The sequence below is a fragment of the Symsagittifera roscoffensis genome, chromosome 7 (genome assembly GCF_963678635.1).
Source record: "Symsagittifera roscoffensis chromosome 7, txSymRosc1.1, whole genome shotgun sequence".
Lineage (NCBI taxonomy): Eukaryota > Metazoa > Xenacoelomorpha > Acoela > Convolutidae > Symsagittifera > Symsagittifera roscoffensis.
The window spans coordinates 43,716,648-43,739,188 of NC_087068.1; the positions used below are offsets into that span (position 1 = coordinate 43,716,648).

Here is a 22,541-nt window from a genome sequence, read left to right on the forward strand (position 1 = left end):
CAATAGAGGCGACATCAAAAAACAAAAGGCAGAAAAAGCTGTGAAAAAAATCCTAATTGTTCTTACACTGACTAGCAAGTTAAAAAAACTTTGAAATTCATTAAAAAAAAACAGTTTTGAGACGATACATCACAATTTTTTGAAACGTTGAAAGTTTCAAAAGTCTTAAATATGATTTTTTTTCTGTGAACTGCTGGAAATTTTAATTTCATGTTGGACAAAAGCAACAGTAACAATTTGAGAAAAAGATGTGAAAAAAGAGTAATTAAGAGTAAAACATAGTTAACGGTCTCAAATCACTAAGAATTGAATCATCACTAAAGTTAACTTTCCTGGCGAGTGATATCATGCCATTTGTGACACGCGATTAGTTGAGATGGAGCAGAGAAAATTTAACTTCTGACCTGATTTGTTGTAAACTTCATTTGATCCCTACTTTTGACAATAACCAGGAGTTATGCCTTCAACATGGCACATTGATGTTGCTGTCCGGGTAGTACGTGTCATTCCACCGGAAAGCACAGTCGAACTATCTGCATGCGATGAAAATAGCACTAAGATTGTTTACTGCAAAAAATAGAGGAAAAAGAAAATTGGGAATAAGGGTTACTTTTTTATGGATTCAACGCTGTGGGTCCGGAATCACCCGCTTAAGCAAGATGAGTTTCGCTGTTCAAATTCTCCTATTACTGGAGGTTAATTCATTATAGTCTTTTTCAAAGTGTCTACATATGTAGTAAATGGAATAAAAGAACTAGGGCCGAATGTCATGTTGCTTTGTAATACTTGTGTGCAAAATAATGAACGAGACAACTTTATAAGATGCAAAACCCTGGCCAACATAGACGAGAAGCTCTCAAACATTGATGTAACTGAAAGCCTTAAAAGCATGGAAAGAAGACTTACCGATTTAGTAGATCAAAAAATTGGAAATGCAATGAAAACGACATGCGATAAAGTGGAAAAAACTTATAGTGCCGTTGTAGCTGCTGAAACCACCACCCGGATAAATCAAGCTCAAACCACTCAACATGCTGCCAGATCTAACTCTGATCACAACATAAATCAAAGTTTTAGGATACAAGGGGTCAAAGAGGACCCTGAGAAAACAAAAGGAGAAAACCTTGTCCCAACAAATGACGAAGTAAACGAAATACTAGACATAATTGGAGTGAAGCCGAAAATAATAGAACTAACACGACTGGGAAAATTTGATCGTAATCGAATGAAGCCAAGAACACTGCTGGTAACTGTATCTAGCGAACATGAAGCACGACTAGTACTAGCAAAAAGCCGAGAAAAGCGAGAACAATTGGTCGAAAAAGAGGTCTACCTGCTACCAGCATTGACCAAAGAGAGTGCAATTAAAGAGAACGAAGTCCTTAAGAAACGAAGACAACTACTAGATGAAGGCGTTCCTCGCGAAAAGCTGAAAATAAGGAATCTAGAATTGTTCAATGATGGTGTGAAAGTAACTATTGACACTGAAGTTCAGGAACCCCAGCATTGACTAGGATTCCTCAACATTCTGCAACTAAATACTAGAAGCCTAATCAACATAGAGAGAAGAACTAAGCTAGCAAATGCAATTGCAGTTGGAAATTTTAATGTCATATGCTTAAGCGAAACTTGGCTTAACGAGAATATTCAATCATCAGAGCTTTTTCTAAGTGAATATAACATCTATAGATCTGATAGAGCTATTGTGAGTGGTAAAAACTGTCACGGAGGCAGCCTAATAGCTGTCAAGAATAGTATAATTACCGAGGACTTATCCACCAAACATGACATTCCTGATTCATGTGTGCTATGTAGTATAAAACTTCATCAAACTGAAATGATAATTGGCTCATTCTACAATCCGCCAAAAAACAGTAATTACAGATACAAAGTGCATGAATTTGAACAACTGATCAAAGCCATTCCTAAAAACAAACCGCTTCTCTTATGTGGGGATTTAAATTTCCCAGAAACAAACTGGAACACCCTCACCAGTACTGACGAGGAAGAAAACCAAATACTGCAAATTTTTGAAAAGGGACTCTTTAGGCAGGCGATAGATTTCCCAACATGTGTGAAGAACATACTAGACGTAGCCTTTTATCGGAATTGCTATACAAGTGCCGAACAAGATTTTAACGTTTCCAAGATTTATGACTGCTCAGATCACAATGCCATAATGTTGTCTATTGAATGCACGGTATCAGAGCCGAAACCATACTTGGAAAATTTTAGAAGTTTTGGAAATGCCGATTTTGAAGGAATAAACAATTTTATAAACGAGAACCCACTTGAACCAGTATGCCACACAAACATTAACAAAATGCATGAGGAGTACACCCAATATTTGGATGAAATCATTAAGAGTTTTGTGCCTCTCAGAACAAGACATAGGAAATCACTTCCACCTTGGATAACAAGTAGCACTTCAAATTTGATCAAAAAGTTACAAACAAAACGGCAATCATGTATACTCAAACCGACCAACTACAGAAGACAACAAGTTAAACTGTTTGAAAATTTAGTAACTGAACCATCGGAATTGGACACGAAAAACTACCAAGAGGAATTGTTTAGAACACGGAACACTAATGTAATTTTTAAACACCTAAAGAACTTGATTAAACATACAAGTCTTCCTAAGTTACTCATAAAAGATGAAGTTGAAAGCACAAATCCAAACGAACAAGTCAACATGCTAAACGACTTCTTTCATTCAGTTTTTAATCCTAAAGAAAGTTTTAGTATTAGAGATATTCAATTTGAAAATCCCTTGTTAACGAATTTTGATATATCGAAAAAGACAGTAAGTGAGATTTTATCAACTCTGGACGTAACAAAGTCACGCGGCCCAAATGGGTTGCCACCTAGCTTTTTTCAGAAAACGAACCGCAATATATGCAAACCGATGAACAAACTTTTGAGAAACGTAAAACGCCTACGAAAAATACCTGATTCATGGAAAACAGCTGCAGTTACTCCTGTTCACAAAAAAGGTGACCGAAAAATGGTGAACAACTATCGACCAGTATCGCTATTAAATATTGACAGCAAAGTCCTTGAAAAATGTATATACAAAGACCTGTACCCTTACTTTGCCTGGTATTTGACGAAACATCAACACGGTTTTACTAAAGGTAGATCAGTTTTGATAAACATGCTCTCTTTCCTGAAAGAAATATATGAAGCGCTTGACAATGACTCAAACGCAGAAATTGTAGCATTCTACACTGACTTTGCAAAAGCCTTTGATAAAGTTCCGCATTTTGATCTACTTAAGAAAGTTGCACTTATAGGAATAGGAGGCTGCATGTTAGAGGTACTCTATGACTATTTGAAAAACAGGAAACAGTTTGTACGAGTAGACAATATCAGCTCAAAAATTTTAGAAGTCATTAGCATCAACACCCTTAACCACAGCATCAACACCCTTAACACAGGGGAAAAAAAGCAATACGAGAGCCTTGTTACAGCAATTCCTGGCCTATCCCTTAATAACAACTTGCTGAACCAAGGAAAGAACCTCCGACGACTACTGGAAGACAGTCCACTGAAGGAGAAAAAAGTGGTTGTGTGGCACGACGTGGTGAACAACACCATTAGCAGCCACAGAACAAACAACTATCGCCCAGCCGGTGTCGAGGAGCTGACAAACTATTTGAAGACGAAGAAGCAGCAGATATTGGCGATCGTTTATTGCAGAAGGGAAGGAACGCCCGACTTGTTTAGTCAGCTTCTCGGCACAGGGGTGCTCATTATTCCAGCTACAAAACGACTACTCTCCAAGAGCAAGCAAAACAACCCGGAGCAGCTCAAGGAGTATTTGAAGCTGCACCAGAGTGCTGATTTGGAGCTGAAATCTCTGCGATTGGTAGTGGCACACAAAGAAAGGCTGTCAGAGCTGATTGGCAATATCAGGGGCAAACAACAGAGACCATCACAGACAAGGAGGAAGGCGAAAGCAAGACGTGAGCAGAAGCTGAGGGCAGAGGAAGTGTCTGCGCTTCAAAGAAAGGGGTGAGAAGAGTGTGATTTGTTTTGCTTTGTGCCTTGTGAGTTTCATTACTCGTGGCCTGCAAAACAATGACCACAGTACTTTTGCCTGCTGTTTGGCTCAGACAAATTTTGAAAAGGAAACTAACTTGGAAAATTGTGTTAGACTATTTAAAATTCTTTAAAAAAGTTCAAGTATCTGTACATAGACTGAAGTTTCTGAGAAAATGTCTGAAAAACGATCTAATACCGGACTTTTTGAAGTTTAGGGTCCCCGAGAACGGGGTTTTTTCGGACCAAGCTGTGCATAATTTTCAATTGAAACTACTAAGGACTGAAACTTCTAGGGCAAATGAGGATAGGAAAAGGTACGAGGAGATGCTAAGGAAAGCAAGATCACTGGTGCAAAAAGAAATTGACAAACAGTGGTGGGCATCCATTTTCCGATTCGTGAGGCGTCAAGTTGAGGCAAGCTTAAAGGCAACATCAGAAAACCATAGAAAAAAGTTAGAAAAACTGTCCGAGAGACAAGATAAACCTCTTGGGGGGAGAAATGAGGTGAACTGCCTGAATGGGTATATGAAGTGCTATCAATGGGCCCCAAGCATCCAATTAGAGACAAATTCAACGAAACACATTTTTTGGCGGATATCGACATTTTCCTCTCACAATTGAAAAGTCAAAAAACATCTGGTGAAACGTTATGTGAAATAGAAGCCGCGGCAAAGGCATATGCAAAAAACGTACGGCAAACCCCAAGAGACAAAGCCGTTGAAAAAACGAGGAAATATCTCAAAGATAATGGGTTGCTGGCTGTGCCTTTTGATAAGGGGGTTGGTTTTTGCATAATGAGGAAACAAACATATGAATCAAAGCTGGAATCCTTGTTGCAATCTGCTCAGTTTGTGAAAAAAGATGCAACCACTGATGAGGTGATACTGAAAATTGAGAAAGAACTTAACAAAGAATTACTAGCCATGAACAAAAGAGACGAGATAAGTGATCAGTTATATTCTAAGATGAGATCAACAGGGGGGCAACCCGCCCGTTTGTACGGTTTAGCTAAGGTACACAAGGATGAGACACCCCTACGACCTGTACTATCACTTCCCGGCAGCTCGTATGAGAATCTTAACAAAATGCTGGCAAAGTTTTTTGACAACATCGATGGAGCAAATATAGAAACCAATACTAAAGAGGCTAGAGAAAAAATAGAAAACATTGCTCTAGATCCGGATGAAACCATAATATCTCTTGATGTGAAAAGTTTGTACACCAACGTTCCCCTGAAGGAGGCAATTGAAATTGCTTTACAGAAGCTGTACAGCCAGGAGTCTCCTCCTGAAATTCAAAGAGCAACCATGAAAAGGCTTTTGAATATGGCGGTCAGCAAAGTATATTTCAAGTGTAATGATTCATGGTATGTACAAGTTGATGGTTTAGCAATGGGCGCGTCCCTCGCTGTAATTCTGGCAAACTTATGGCTGAAAGAATACGAATATGCTCTACGACAACAGATACCGGTGGGAACGGGGGTACAGCAATTTAATGACAAAAACGGCTTGTGCCCATGTTGCAGCAGGAAAGTCACATATAGATCAAAGGGGGTTGAATGCGAGAGTTCTCGAAACTGGTATCATCTAAAATGCGGAAAAATATCTGATGACGTATACGCATCAATAACCGAGATAGTCTGGTACTGTGAAAGCTGCTGCCGAGCTAAGAACAAGGAGAAGGATACTCCCCAGGTGAAATTGTTCCTCAGGTATGTGGATGACATTGTTAGAACAGTCAGAGGGGAGCCGAGTTGTCTTCTCGATGCCGCCAATTCTCTTCATCCAAATTTGCAGTTCACTCTAGAGAAAACTAATTCGGAGGGGAATTTGCCGTTCCTGGATTTGAACATAAATGTATCGCAGGATAGGCGTGTAACTTGCAGTTGGTATCAAAAACCAACCGATACAGGGACTATACTGAACTATAGAAGCTGCGCCCCAACTCAGTATAAGCGTAGTGTTATCCAAGGCACTGTACACAGGGTTTTTAGGAGTACATCTAGCTGGGAGCAATTTGATAAGGCTATGGAAACTAATAGGGCGCAATGGCTGACAAATCAGTACCCTGAAAATTGGTCCGCAAAGGTGGCTTCAGACGCCTTGTGCAAAATCATCGAGGGTAAAGGCAAGCCCCTGGATAGTGACAGGGGTTTGTCAGTTCAATCACCAAAGAATGAGAAGCCCCCAATGCTGATGGTGCAATATAGAGGTAACCAGAGCCAATATTTTGCTAACAGGTTACGAAAATTAACGAACGTTCAAGTGGTTTTCACCACAAGAAAACTACAATCATGTTTACCATCACTGAAGTCAGCATTTTCTAATGACCTCAAGTCAAGAGTGGTTTATAAACTGTCATGTAGTGGATGCACTTCCACCTATGTCGGACAAACTGTTCGACATTTGACCACTAGAATTGAGGAACATAAGAAAGCAGACTCACCGGTAGGCCTCCACCTTCAGCAATGCCAACTTGAGGGAAATAGCGCAGATCTTAGTTGGGAAATTATAGATAGGTCAAACAACCAAACAAAATTGCTAACACTAGAGGCAATACACATCAGGAAAGAGAAACCGGGCTTGAACACGCGCGATGAGTTTAGGAGCAGGGAGTTAACACTGAAAATTTAGTCCCAAAATATTTTTGGTTTTTTATTCAAAACGTACATGTCTAAATCGAAATTATGACTCAGAAACTTCCAGACAAATTATTTTAAAATGTTTAATTAATTTTAGAGGTTAAAAGTATTTTAATCTTAATAGTAATTTAGAGGTCAACTGTGATTGGCTAATTTTTTATCATGATGGTTTAGAACCAAATTGTATGTGATTTATTGTAAATAACATTTGTAAATTGATGTTTTATCGTCATTTAGAGTAGTTTATTGTAAAAATCCTGACGATGCACATAGTTGCGAAAACGTTTGAAATTTACTTTTTAGCAAAAATTTCTTCACTTTTAGGACCACTGCTCTTTTGAATTTTTATTAACGACCTACCTGAAGTACTCAAATTCTCTGAACCATATATTTTTGCGGATGATCTTAAACTACATTCCATCAAAAAAAACATCAATTGAAATTCAAGAAGATCTGGACAAAATTCAGCAGTGGGTAACTGAAAACAAAATGGAATTAGCACTAGATAAATGTGCAAAAGTAAGTTTTAGGGGCGGAGACGCTAACTCTATGCTTTTTGGTGTAGTGCTTGGAACATCGATGGTTGTGAAAGATCTGGGAATTTTTGTGTCGGGCGATTTAAGGTGGAAGGTACACATTGAAACAAGATTAAAGAAGGCAAACCAAGTACTGTACCTCCTGAGAAGAAACCTATCAGCAAAGATAAATACGTTTGTAAAGTTAGGCCTGTATAAGTCACTAATACTCCCAGTGTTATTATACGGACTCTCATGTACACATATATCGAGGGGGGATCAATTGCAGTTGGAGCGATTTCAAAAGAAAGTAATCCGTTGGATCACTGGAAATAAAACGGGAGTGTACATCAACGAACTACGCTTGCTAAACATTTTACCCCTGCCCATGTTCATCCAGCTTAATAACATCTTACTTCTTGCCAGTCTTGATTCTAATGAACGAAATGAAATTGTGTTAAACAGGCGAACCACACGGGCTAGAAATACAGAAATTTTTGAGATGCGAAAAGTGAGAACGGAAAAAGCGAGAAACGAATTTGTTTTCAGAACCAGTAGGATTGTAAAACGATTAGAACCATATATTCATTTTGATAAACGAATCGGCCTCAAGACGAGAATTTTAAACACGATGTGGAAATTTGTAAACGAGAGATTTTCAGAAATGACAACGTGCACGTGGCAATTATTCTGCGATTGTATCACGTGCAGAAACAAGTGGACATTGTTTTAGAGAAGACGCCGGGACCAAGAATCCCAACAGCAGTGCTGTGAATCCCCAACAACAACAACAACAACAACAATAAAGAATTTGTTTTTTCAGCCCTGCTCCGTCTCTGAATTTAACACTCCTTGGTAATCTGTTGACAAGCGCACCTGCTCTGAAAAAGAAGTTATGCTCGCATTTGAAAATGGTATCATTATCTGATCTCAAATCACGCTTTGGGTCTTTCAAATTTACATGATTGCTGCAATCGACATCGTATGAGCCATTTTTATACATGTGCATTAGTAAAAGATCTTGTAACTGTAAGTATGAGTATAACGAAATGGTCAGAATCTCGGTCGCAAGAAGGTCTTTGTAGCTTCCGTTTATGTGACAGCCGTTGTTTATCCTTTTACCTCATTTTTTTCTTGACACTTTCTAGCACATTTAGCATTTATTTTGGGCCTTTGAATTTTAAATGTTCAATTTGAGACCATTTTTTAACCAAAGAACTGTCGAATCACGGTCCCGGTGCATCAACTTATTGTTAACTTTCAAGCCTTCTAGCTAAAGAAGGCTCTGATCACTTGATTTCAATTCCAGACGGACAGAGTTGATTTCAGAGTATGAGTAGTCGATGGCGAGGAAAAGGTCAATCTATCTCTAAAGGATCTGATGTATACTTTCACTAAAACTAACTATAGTAATTGTTTTCAGCCCTGTTTTTAGTCCTAATCACGTTGTATGGGGACCCGAGACCCCGATAAAATAAAGAGCCAAAACGAGGAAATCTTCGTTTTGGCTCCTTACAAAGGAGCCAAAACGAGGAAATCTTCAATCTTAATCCCAGTCCACTATTGAAACACCAAATACATCGAGAATTTTTTTACGTTTTTACATCTGGAACTTTATCTTGATAGGAGAAACGATTGAGCTGTAGATGATATTTAAAAGCAACAGATACAAGTACCACCCTTAACATTAGGAATTTGCACCCCTCCAGTATAAAAAGCGTTTAATTGAAGGAACTGTTCACCGTGTCTTAGAAGTTTGTCTACATGGGAAGGCGTTGAGAAGGAAAGTTAACCGTGAACAACCAGTGGTCGAAGACCAGAAAATTGGTCGTCAAATGTTGCGTCTCGTGCCTAGTAAGGACGTACCACTTCATGCTGATTTTTCAATGTAGCGGTAATCACACTCAGAAATTTGCAAAGAAAGTGCGGGATGTCACCGCTGCGCAAATAGTGTTTACAACGCTGAAATTACCAACATGTTTGCCATCGTTGAAGTCATTTCTTCGAGTGAACTGAAATCAAAAAAAATTATTCAAATAAGAATGCAGTGGATGAAAATTCATCTATGTCGGCGAAACGGCCGGGCATTTTGACCATTAGTTGATTAATCATTTTTTCAAGTTTTTGTGTTTGACTTTTTTAATGATTTTTGATAATTCTATACACATGAGTTAGATTTTTAAACCTGAAGATAAATTCAAAATGTGCGGCAAAAAGGTTGGTTTATTTTACAAAGAATTAGTTTTAACGTATTCGATGAATTACTGGAGACCGTTTTATCTGATTATGTTGAGATAAGGTGAGTTTTAGGTTGATCCATTTGAAATGGATCAAGCACACACTGTCTAATAAAAAGTAACAACTATGTAACCAGTGCTGATGTTAATGGCGCTCGCATGTATGTATTGGCGCTCGTATTTAGAGACCTAGCCAACGGGATGTTCTTTTTTTTCTAGTGTGGGGGTGGGGTTTTTTGGTAGTGGCCTTAAAATCGTAGCGATCCGAAAGTTCCGGGTCTAAGTGATCCATGAATTGGCTCCTCTCGATTGAGTTAGAAAAGCATGAGATGATAAATCATTCTTGACCTCAAAAGTGACGAAAGTGAACGACTGTTACAGCTTGGCCCTTGAATTTGTAACTTTTAGCGAGCTACCTGCTCTTGCTTACTTTCTGATAATGTTCACCAGATTTATGTTATTGAAATATTTCTAAATTGGACGAAATAATAAAAGACGATTGCTGATAGCAAGTTTGCAATGATCTTTTCATTTTCAGCCTTCTGATTTTTCCTAAACTCGATTTTTTTCCTAAACTCGATTTTCAGTCCGCCTTAATTTTTATTACTAACGAAGTTTTTTGATAAGGTTTCCTAGACATATCGTTTTTATACTTCGTATTAAGGACCTTATGCTGTGTGAAGTTAAGATGAACGAGGCTGTGTGTTCGTGACTTCAGTTTTTTTTATAGATCAGAATGCCCGTTAAACCAGAAAAAGTTCCTAAGAAGTCTGGGTCGAAAGGCATGATTAAGCCTCCTGCTAAGTCACTCAAGGCTAGCAACATGTTGTTCCAGGTATGATGTTCTCTGTATACTATTTTCGGTTTTACGACTATTTTTTTAAAGTGAGAATTCAAAATAGTATCGCTTTCGATAACATAGGCAATAAACAGTTTCAACGGGTGTATTAGGAGCCAGTGAAAGTTGAGACGGTTTGTGCTGTCAGGCATTTGCCAGAACAGGTTATTGATACTATTCTATCTTTCCCATTCTTATCTTTCTCTTTTGAAATAGGACAATGTTCATGCAGAAGTTAATGTTTATAGCAGGCAATCGAGCACCCTATTAGTGACAGATTTTTGGGAAGTTATCCCGAAAGCTACGCCTGTGTAAGAATCTCTATCTTTTTCTCCTCTTCTTTCGACCATTCCTCTATTGAATGCTTATGAATACTTCGGATTTCAGGCTGATCTGGAGAATGCTCGTGCTCAGCTTCGAGCCAAAAGCGTGGAGCTTGCCCGTTCGCGCGAGCGCCTTGACTACCAGGAAGACGAATTAATTCGGACCAAAACAGACTTGGACATGACGGAGCAAGTTAATGACACCCTTAGAAGATCAGTTGAATTTCTGAAAGACGAAACTAGAATGTCCAAGTAAGTATGGTTTTTAATTTTGCGAGGTTTAGGTGTATTATGTCTGGTATGGATGTATTTTTACACTTGCGAGAGCAAATTTAATGAAGTCAGGGACCAGATTTTTACCAAAAAAACTTGTCTTGCGCCTTAACGCCACTTTGGCCATTCATTGGAGGACGTGCTGACATTTTCAATTTCATGAGAATCCAAATTAAATCACCTTTAAGACCTGAAGATAAATTCAAAATGTGCGGCAAAAAGGTTGGTTTATTTTACAAAGAATTAGTTTTAACGTATTCGATGAATTACTGGAGACCGTTTTATCTGATTATGTTGAGATAAGGTGAGTTTTAGGTTGATCCATTTGAAATGGATCAAACACACACTGTCTAATAAAAAGTAACAACTATGTAACCAGTGCTGATGTTAATGGCGCTCGCATGTATGTAATGGCGCTCGTATTTAGAGACCTAGCCAACGGGATGTTCTTTTTTTTTCTAGTGTGGGGGTGGGGTTTTTTGGCAGTGGCCTTAAAATAGTTGCGATCCGAAAGTTCCGGGTCTAAGTGATCCATGAATTGGCTCCTGTCGATTGAGTTAGAAAAGCATGAGATGATAAATCATTCTTGACCTCAAAAGTGACGAAAGTGAACGACTGTTACAGCTTGGCCCTTGAATTTGTAACTTTTAGCGAGCTACCGCTAACTTTTAGCGAGCTAACTTTTAGCGTATTATGTCTGGTATGGATGTATTTTTACACTTGCGAGAGCAAATTTAAATAAGTCAGGGACCAGATTTTTTTTAACCAAAAAAACTTGTCTTGCGCCTTAACGCCACTTTGGCCATTCATTGGAGGACGTGCTGACATTTTCAATTTTATGAGAATCCAAATTAAATCACCTTTAAGATGTTGGTGTATATCTATCTATATATTATTGTGTATTTAAATGCGGGCTTCACTATCTCGCCATGTTTAAGCTTTTTCAACGTATTATCTTTGCATGTTTAAGCTATATCGTATATTGCAATGGTTTAGAATTTTTTTTTCGATTTTCCAATTTGATTTTAGTGGTTATTTTACCGAGTTTAAATTAAGCGGCCCAAAATCGAATTAGGGGTTGCAAATTTGACCTACAATTTTGAATGCCCGAATCATTTTAGTTAACGGGATAAGACGATTTTTGAGTTTTTTTTTTCGAAAATTTTCAGAAATTTCAAATAAGAAAATAGTTTACAAAACTTGAAGCTCCCAACCCTCTATTTGGGTGCTGTCAGAGAACTCTAAGGAGTTACAAATCTTTCCTCCAAATATGACTGTTCAAATCCTTGTAGTTTTCGAGATATGACGTTTTTTGTGATTTTCTCAAAAAATTTTCGGAAAAATTATATTAATTTTTTCAAACAAAATCTGAAATTCCCAACCCTGTAGTTGGGTCCTGTCAGAGTTTTTTCAAAGATTGCGAATGTTGCCTCCAAGTATGACTGCTCAATTCTTTGTAACTTTCTAGATATGACGTTTTTTGTGATTTTTTCAAAAATTTTCAGAAAACTTAAATTATGATTATTATTTTTTTAAAATCTGAAATTCCCAACCCTGTAGTTGGGTACTGTCAGAGTACTATCAAGGATCCCGAATCTTTCCTCGAAATATGACTGCTTAAATCTTTGTAGTTTTCGAGATATGATTTTTTTCAAAATTTTCAGAAAAATTTTAATAAATTATTTCTCAAAATTTGAAATTCCCAACTTTGTGGCTGGGCGCTGTCAAAGTACTCTAAGGAGTTAAAAATCTTGCCTCCAAATATGACTGTTCAAATCATTGTAATTTTCGAGATATGACTTTTTCGTGATTTTTTAAGAAAAATTTCAGAAAACTTATATTGTTTTTTTTTCGCAAAATGTAGTTGGGTCCTGTCAGAGTAATCTCAAAGATTGCGAATCTTGCCTACAAGCATGACTGCTCAATTCTCTCTAGTTTTCGAGATGTGACTTTTGTGATTTTTTAAAAATTTTCTGAAAGTTTAAGTTAATTATTTTTCATAATTTGAATGTCCCAACGCTATAGTTCGGTGTTGTCAGGGTACTCTAAAGAATTGCAAATCTTGCCACATGCGACTGCTAAACACGACTGCTGAAATGCTTTAAGTTTCCGAGATTTGACATTTTTTGATTTTTTCAAAATTTCTGAAAGAACTTATCTACAAAGAAATTCAAATTCTTTGAAACTACTAACTTGATGAAGATACAACCTTTTTGTCAGCGTACACCCAGGCATTTCAAATCTTGCCGCTTATTATGAATTCTCAAAGCTTTTTAGTTTCCGAGATGAGTTAATTTTTTTCTGGAAACTTAGGTTTAAAAAAATTCACAAAATTTTGGATTCCCAACCCTATAGTAAAGTGCTCTCAGGGACTCTCAGTGGTTGCAAATCTGGCCTCCAAATTTCTCCCATTAAGTTTTCGAGATGACGCTTTTAAAATGGGAATTAAAAAAAAATTAAAAGTTCGAAATTACCAACCCTGTAATTGGATCCAGTCAGAGTACACTAAAAGTTTGCAGATGTTGTTTCGAATATATGCGGTTTTTCATGAGTTGTCGAAAAATTTCGAAGCACCGAAGGTGCGTTAAACGCTAGTCTTTGATATATTTAAATGCGGGCTTCACTATCTCGCCATGCTTAAGCTTTTTCAACGTATTATCTTTGCATGTTTAAGCTATATCGTATATTGCAATGGTTAAATTTTTTTTTTCGATTTTCCAATTTGATTTTAGTGGTTTTTTTACCGAGTTTTGATTAAGCAGCCCAATATCGAATTCGGGGTTGCGAGTTTGGTCTCCAATTTTGAATAATCGAATCATTTTAGTTAAGGAGATAAGACAATTTTTGAGGATTTTTCAAAAGTTTTCAACAATTTCAAATAACAGTAGTTTAAAATACTTCAAGTTCCCAAACCTGTAGTTGGATGCTGTCAGAGTACTCTAAGGAGTTACAAATCTTGCCTCCAAATATGACTGTTCAAATCCTTGTAGTTTTCGAGATATGACGCTTTTTGTGATTTTCTCAAAAAATTTTCGGCAAAATAATATTAATTATTTCAAACAAAACCTGAAATTCCCAACACTGTAGTTGGGTGTTGTCAGAAGACTCTAAGGAGTTACAAATCTTGCCTCTAAATATGACTGTTCAAATCCTTGTAGTTTTCGAGGTATGACGTTTTTTGTAATTTTCTCAAAAAATTTTCGGAAAATTTATATTAATTTAAACAAAATCTGAAATTCCCAACCCTCTAGTTGGGTCCTGTCAGAGTAATCTCAAAAATTGCGAATCTTGCCTCCAAATATGACTGCTCATGTCTTTGTAGTTTTCGAAATATGACGTTTTTTGTGATTTTTCAAAAATGTTCAGAAAACTTAAAATATTGTTAGTTTTTAAAAATTTGAAAATCCAAACCCTGTAATTAGGTCCTTTCAGAGTACTCTCAAAAATTGCGAATCTTGCATACAAGTATGACTGCTCAATCCTTTGTAGTTTTCGAGAAATGACGTTTTTTTGTGATTTTTTCAAAAATTTCAGAAAACCTAAATTTTTACTGTTCTCTAAAAATCTGAAATTCCCAACCCTGTAGTTAGGTCCTGTCAGAGTACTCTCAAGGATTGCGAAACTGTCTCTAATTATGAGTGCTCAAATCCTTGTAGTTTTCGAGATATGACGTTTTTTGTAATTTTCTCAAAAAATTTTCGGAAAATTTATATTAATTTAAACAAAATCTGAAATTCCCAAACCTGTAGTTGGGTCCTGTCAGAGTAATCTCAAAAATTGCGAATCTTGCCTCCAAATATGACTGCTCATGTCTTTGTAGTTTTCAAAATATGACGTTTTTTGTGATTTTTCAAAAATGTTCAGAAAACTTAAATTATTGTTAGTTTTTAAAAATTTGAAATTCCAAACCCTGTAGTTAGGTCCTTTCAGAGTACTCTCAAAAATTGCGAATCTTGCATCCAAGTATGACTGCTCAATCCTTTGTAGTTTTCGAGAAATGACGTTTTTTTGTGATTTTTTCAAAAATTTCAGAAAACCTAAATTATTATTGTTCTCTAAAAATCTGAAATTCCCAACCCTGTAGTTAGGTCCTGTCAGAGTACTCTCAAGGGTTGCGAAACTGTCTCTAATTATGAAAGCTCAAATCCTTGTAGTTTTCGAGATATGACATTTTTTGTGATTTAAGAAAAAAATTTCAGAAAACTTAAACGAAACCCTGTAGTTGGGGGCTATCAGAGTACTCTCAAGGGTTGCGGTTCTTGCCTCCAATTATGACTGCTCAAATCTTCGTAGTTTTTCAGATTGACAGTTTTTGTGATTTTAAAAAAATTTCAGAAAACTTAAACGAAATTTTTCTTCAAAGTTTGAACTTCCCAATCCTGTAGTTGGGAGCTATCAGAGTACTCTCAAGGGTTGCGGCTCTTGCCTCCAATTATGACTGCTCAAATCTTTGTAGTTTTCCAAAATGACGTTTTTTGTGAGTTTTTCAGAAAACTCAGCTTCGAATTTTTTTTTCTTCAAAATTTCAAATTCCTAACCCTGTAGTTGGGTGATATCTGTCATAGGGGTTGCGAGTCTTGTCTTCAAATATGACTGCTCAAATACTTGTACTTTTCGAGGTTTTACATTCTCGAGATATGACGGAAAATAGGAAGTAAAAAATTATAAATAATGAAATTACCAATCCTGTAATTGGGTGCTGTTAGAGTACACTAAAAGCCTGCATATCTGGTTTCCAACATATGAGGTTTTTCCTGAGCTGCCTAAAATTCGAAGCACTGGAGGTGCGTTAAACGCTAAAACTTTTGAAATGAGTGAGTAATATAGTAATTCAAATTCATATGCCGAAAGGAGGTAAATTTAGCTCTCCAATTACGAGGGTGCTAATGGCAAAAAAAGGTATTGCAATCGGGTACTTGACTTTTTTCCCGTAAATAACTTTGTTAACAGATTAGTGAATGTTGTAGGAATGGTAATTTTCAAGACATGCTCAATTTCTTCAAAATTCAAATAAAACTACTTCATCTAGGACTTAATAGGTGGAGTACGTTTCGGGCAGTAATAATTTTTTCAAAAAAATTGGAAAAAGGTAAATTATAAATTTGAAAAAATGTTGAAGTTTTTTTCGGATTCGTGTTTTTCGGCCTAGTTTCTGTCGGTTCATTTAACGTTTTTTTAAAAAAAATATGTTGTATGTTATTTTACTCTAGTTTTTATCGTTATTTTTTGTAAAGCATGTATTTTATTTGTTCACTAATTTTTTTTACTACAATTGAATGTTCTGTAGTTTGTCATTTTGTCAAGTCTGATTTTGAGTTTTTCAATATTTTTTTTTCGACTAAATGGTTTAGTGTAATGAGGTATCGGTTTATTCAAATTATTTTGTGTACTTTTTCCGGCCAAAAATACTCCTGTTTGATAAAATCAATTATCATGAAAATGTACGGGATTGGGTTTTTGATTTTACTTTTTTGAGACGCTTTCGAATTTTTTCCCGGGTTTTTGTGCGAGTTTTTTTAGTTCGGTAACTTTTCTACCCAATTTCAAAAAGCTTATCAATGGAAAGACAACCTACTCCATTGTGTGCGTGCATAAACTTCTAGTCTCTTTTATCTTTACCCTGCTGTCTACAGCCTTCGAAAAAGTCTATGGGGGCGATATTTGATCCGTATTTATAGACTATAAAATCCCACTCTAGAAATCTGATATTCCAGGTCCAATGGATGGAACGAGTTATGAGAAGCTCCGCTGCATAAGCGGCTACGTCCGTTTGTTTCTACACGAAAAGTTTTGGCTCTCGGAATAGTCAATTAATTGATTTTTTTAACCTTTTTTTTCGACTTTTTCAATGACTTTTCTCAACAACTACCTGCCCAAATCTAGGATTTTGGGTTTAATTCAAAGAAAGGTTTGTGGGGAGCTCTTCTCTGTGTGTGGTTACGCCCAATTTTTTATGCAAAAAGTTATGCCCGCCGGAAAAGACAATTTTTTAAAATTTTTTGACCGTTTTTTGATTTTTGTTTCGTCTTTTTTTGAAATTTATCCTCCTAAGTCTGAGCTACTGGACTCAATCGAAACTACGGGTTGTGGAAAGCTGCTTTTTGTTATAATCTACCACGTCCTTTTCTTTACTTAAAGGTTTTGGCCCTCGGAAAAGTCAATAATTTGTTTTTGTACTGTTTTTTGAAACTACTTGTTTTCTTGAAAACTACCCTTCCAAATCTCATTTTTTTTGCGTTTAATTTCTTTTGCGTTATCGGGTACACCCTAATATGATTGCACAAAAGAGTGTGATTCGAGGAAAATTCAAATTGTGATTTATTGACCGTTTTTGGATGTTTTTTGACTTTTCTCGAAAATCAGACTTCCAATTCTTAGGTTGTGTTCGGGTTCCAGCGAGAAACCAGGTTTTTGGAATCTTTTCTGCTTTAACGGCCACGCTATTCTTATTGCAGAAAAATTTTTTGGATCGGAAAGTCAAGGTGTATAACTTGACCGCTTTAGAAACTTTTGGATGTTCCTAGAAACTATCCTTTTATATCCGAGGTGAAAGAGTTCAGTCGAAACAACCAGTTATGAGAATTTTTTCTAAAGAAGTGGTGACTCCCTATTTTTTGAAAGAAATATTTTAAGTATTTGGGAAGATTGTAATTTCTCAAAAACTTCTCTCACTCTTCTCAATTTATTTTATACGTATTGCAGAACTAAGGTTTTGGGTAAAGTGTAAATTTGGCAATTTATTAGCATATATAGCTGCTTTATTCGTGACTAGTGTTTGTCGATTGTTAAGCTTGTGTGGCTGAATGGATAGTTCGTGAGACTCAAAATCTCTTGATTGCAGTAATACGCAGATTCAAATCTTACACGTAGCCGTGTTTTTCCTAATTCGAGGCTTATTTTTACTTTTTTTTTCACTTGATCGAGCTGCTTTTTGGTTGTGTTCTCGCAGCAGTTTGCGAAGCACAGCTTTGCCTCTGTGTAATATGTTGTTTTTGAAGTAGTAATTGTTAATTGTTACGATAAGAAATGAGTTTTCTTCTTTGATGTAACCTGATTTTTGATGGAAAATTTCATAATCTGTTATATAATTAAATGCGGGATTCACTATCTCGCCACTTTTAAGCTTTTTGAACTTATTACTTTCGCATGTTTAACCAAAGAATTTTTTCACCATAAAGCTATATCGTATATTGCAATGGTTAAGATTTTCTATTTTGAATTAAGTGTTTGTGTTACCGAGATTAAAATAAGCAACCCAATTAGGAATGCTCAAAACCTTTCAATTTACGAGATGAGACAATTTTTGTGATTTCTCAGAAATTTTTCTGAACACTTCAGGCTGAAAGTATTTCACAAAATTTGAAATCACCAACCCTGTAGTTGGGTGCTGTCAGAGTACTCTCAAGGGTTGCGATTCTTGCTTCCAAATATGGCTGCTCAATCTTTTGTAGTTTTCGAGATATGACGTGTTATATTATTATTTTTCAGAAAACTTATACCTTAAAAACTCAAAATATTTGAAATTCCCAACCTTGTAGTTGGGTTCTTGAGGGTAATCTCAGGGATTCTAAGCTGCAATTTTTGCGTTCAAACGCGACTCTGAAATACTCTTAGTTTCCGAGCTGTGGCGTTTTGTAGGTCATTTTCTTAAAACATGTTCAAAGAATATAGGTATGAAAAATAGCACAAAGTTTGAAGTTCCCATCTGTATAGTGAGGCTCTATGATTTTTTCAACAAATTTTTCAGAAAACTTATATTTATATATTTAAAAACTTTTTCCCAATTTTCAAAGTTCCCCACCCTGTAGTTGGGGTTGTCAGAGTACTCTCAGGGGTTGGGAATCTTGTCTTCAAATATGACTGCTCAAATTTTTGTAGTTTTCCAATTTGACGTTTTTTGTGAGTTTTTCAGAAAACTCAGCTTCGATTTTTTTTTCAAAATTTGAAATTCCTAACCCTGTAGTTGGGTGATGTCTGTCATAGGGATTGCGAGTCTTGTCTCCAAATATGACTGCTCGAATACTTGAACTTTTCGAGGTTTGACATTCTCGAGATATGGCGGAAAATAGGAAGTAAAAAATTATAAAATATGAAATTACCAACCCTGTAATATGGTGCTGTTAGAGTACACTAAAAGCCTGCATATCTGGTTTCCAATATATGAGGTTTTTCATGAGCTGTCTAAATTTCGAAGCACTGGAGGTGCGTTAAACGCTATTACTTTTGAAATGAGTTAGTAATATAGTAATTCAAATTCATATGCTGAAAGGAGGTAAATTTAGCTCTCCAATTACGAGGGTGCAAATGGCAAAAAAAGGTATTGCAATCGGGTACTTGACTTTTTTCCCGTAAATAACTTTGTTAACAGAGTAGTGAATGTTGTAGGAATGGTAAATTTCAAGACATGCTCAATTTCTTCAAAATTCAAATAAAACTACTTCATCTAGGACCTAATAGGTGGAGTACGTTTCGGGCAGTAATAATTTTTTCAAAAAAATTGAAAAAAGGTAAATTATAAATTTGAAAAAATGTTGAAGTTTTTTTCGGATTCGTGTTTTTTCGGCCTAGTTTCTGTCGGTTCATTTAACGTTTTTTTAAAAAAATATATCTTGTATGTTATTTTACTCTAGTTTTTATCGTTATTCTTTGTAAAGCATGGATTTTATTTGTTCACTAATTTTTTTTGGTCATTGTTTCAGAAGTTTTTCGGTACATTTAAGTTTGAAATTTTTTCCAAATTTGAAATTCCTAGCCCTGTAGTTGGGTGCTGTCAGAGTTGCAAACTCTTAAGGGTTGCAAATCTTGATTCAAATTTTACTGCTCAAATCTTTGTGGATTTTGAGATATAACGTCTTTTGTGATTTTTTTCAACGCTTTAGTTAGGTAATGTGAGATTACTGTCAAGAGCTGCAAAATTTGCTTCCAAATGCGACTGCTTAGTTACTTTTAGTTTCCGAGATGTAACGTTTTTTTATTTATTTTAAAAAAATTTTAAAGAAATTAGATATAAAAACTTCAAAATTTTGTGGTTATCAAAATTTGAATGAAAATTTTTTTTTTTACAAAATTTCAAATTACCAACCCTGTAATTGGGTACTATTAGAGTAAACTCAACTCAAAGGATGCACTTCTTGTTTCCAATATAAGCGCTTTTTTTGATATACACGCTAGTCTGTTTTAAAAAGCCGAAGATAAAGGTTAAATTCCTGCTGTATTGCTTCATTGTTTGCTCAAAAAATGTCACATCCTCAATCTGCTTGATGCTAAACTTATTTTTAGAACTGAAAAAGAGCTTCTTGAAACTGAAAGACAGATACTGTCGAGGAAGTTGTTAGACGTAGAAGTTGAAGGGGCTGAAGCCTCAAAACAGATAGATGCTTTGCGGGACACACTACAGAGACTAAAAGAGGCAAGTTGTTTTTATTATTGGTAAAACAAAATTGATGGTGGCGTCAAATTAAATCTCATAGACTCTTCTGTTGTGCAATTGATGCAACAATTGACCATAAAAAATCTGCCTATTTTCGAATCTCGATTTTGGAGTATGTTAGTTTTTTGTTTTTCACCACAATTTTTCAACGATATGCTAGCAATAGGTTTAAATTGTGTATGCGAAGTGCAGGTTGGCGTCTGTCATTTTTGTCTTGATGAGTTGTTCCTAAAATGAGAATTTCTGGCTGAATCTGAATCTTTCAACTATGTATATAAAAAGTTTTCTGATGTTGTTTTGTTTCAGAATATGTAAGTTCATTCCTATTTCTGAGGTTTTAGAATTTCATAAGTCATCAGAAGTATAATTAAGCTGAGATGGATTTTTGAAGATAACCACGGTTATTTGGATCCTGTTTGTTCAATTCAAGCTTCATTCCAGAGAAAAATAGCACCATTTTATCACAGGCGGATGGTTTTTGTTTTGATTTGGCGACCAGTTTGAAATCATAATCACCTTTTTGTTTTGCTTATTGTGGACTAATCGGATTTATATTTTCCCTCCATTTGCAGGATAAAAGAATGTCATCGACGGACATAGCACTGTTGAACAAACAGAGGTCCCTCCTCTTGGACAAACTGCAGGCTTTTGAGTCATCCAACAAAGCCTTACGGCACATTCTGAGAGAACATGCCAGGAGAGCTGTAAGTTAAATTAAATAGTTTTAAATTAAATTGTAAACAGTAGTTATTAATGCGAAAAAGTAGACCGCAGAACTTTTTGACCTCCGTTTTATTTGCTCGAAAATAAATAGTTGTTTTTGATTTCTTGTAACGTTTTTTTTTGCGGAGGGAAGTTGGAAATACGAATTAGTTTTAAGGGCTGAGAATTTAATCTCGGGCAATATCAGCTTAAATGGCTTACAGTACCTGACATCAATTTGATGTTATTTTAGTCCAAAACACTGAGCTTCAAACGCGACTGAACTAAGTTTAACAAGGCCGTAGATATATTTTAGTGCGACTTTCGAAGAAAACACGGAAATTTTGTTGCTCAAGATTTAGTGTGCGCGGATTAAAAAATTATGAAGTTTTTGTATTCCACAGATGTAAAAAAAAAATTGAGTGATACGAATCCATTTTATGGCCATGAACTTTTGACGAGCCAACTTTTAAGTATAAAAACGTCACATGACTTTAATTTGCTTTGAAAAATTTGCTGTTTCTGTTTAGCATACCGCACGCATAAGAAGTACTTACTTTTATTTATACACGTTATGAATAAGTGCAGACTCTTTACACAATGAAACAAATACAAGATTGTTCGGATTAAAATGAAGATAGAAAAATTTAAATTGCGTGAATGTTAAAGACAGATGGTAAAAGAAATGAATTGTGAAAATCATGCTGTGGTGCGTTTTGTCTTTGAGATGATGAGCGTGCGAGTTAAACGCCTCTTGAAGTCAATCAGAATTTTGTTTTAAATATTTGAACCAGTTTTAAGTTTTTGACATGTTTTTATGGCCAGGAAAATTTGTTTGGATGGGTGTATGGTTATTGCGTTTGTTTTTAAGAGTCGAAGAACGTAGTTCAGATTCTTATGTAGATCGCGAATGTTTTTTTTTGTTTTTCAGGCCAGAAACACTTTTTCTCGGTTCGATTTTTGATTTATTTTTAGTTTTACTTTATTTTATTTTTTAAAAGGAAGACAAACTCCAAAATGAAGAGCAAACTTTAACGCAAAAAAACTGCAGTTTTGAAAAAAAAGGTTTTTCTAGTTTTATTTCGATGTGGTCAGTATTTCTGCTAGTTGCACAGTAGCCGCTTACTCTTGTTTCATGGGACTTCAAACATGGGGGTCAACAAAAGCTTCCACGTAAAACTCAACAAGTTGGGGAGGGAGAGGAGGAAGATTTGTTGGTTCGTGATATATGGAACTGACTTCTCTCGTATAAAACGTTGCTCTGCCTTCTAGGCTCAGCTTAAGCATTTTTTTTTGAAGACAACGCTATTTTTGTTGTTTGTGTCAAGTTTTTTGAAGGCTACTCTAGTTTTTTTTAGGTTAGATTTAATAAATTTAGTGCCTTCTTTCAAACAAAGGATGTAAGATTGCTAATATTTTGTTTGAGCGACTAATCTTAACACGCGGCTATTAGTAACGGTTGAGAAATAGTAAATTGTCTATAATAGGTCGTGATGATTTTTTTTGTTCGTTTTTGCCAGGAATTGTCTTAAAAT

At 35.9% G+C, this 22,541-nt stretch overlaps 1 protein-coding gene across 3 annotated transcripts in view; it reads left to right on the top strand.

The window, feature by feature from the left end:
- LOC134851492 (outer dense fiber protein 2-like) overlaps positions 1–22,541 on the top strand; it is a 75,996-nt gene that overhangs the window by 5,204 nt on the left and 48,251 nt on the right. For 2 of the 3 annotated variants that reach the window (XM_063867610.1, XM_063867609.1), the window contains exons 2-6: positions 10,167–10,275; positions 10,527–10,589; positions 10,666–10,853; positions 20,154–20,283; positions 20,877–21,008. In XM_063867610.1, coding sequence (XP_063723680.1) covers positions 10,177–10,275; positions 10,527–10,589; positions 10,666–10,853; positions 20,154–20,283; positions 20,877–21,008 — 612 coding nt within the window. In that variant the 5' untranslated portion in view covers positions 10,167–10,176. The remainder of the gene's footprint in view (positions 1–10,166; positions 10,276–10,526; positions 10,590–10,665; positions 10,854–20,153; positions 20,284–20,876; positions 21,009–22,541) is intronic. The other variant, XM_063867611.1, reaches the window with a different exon arrangement.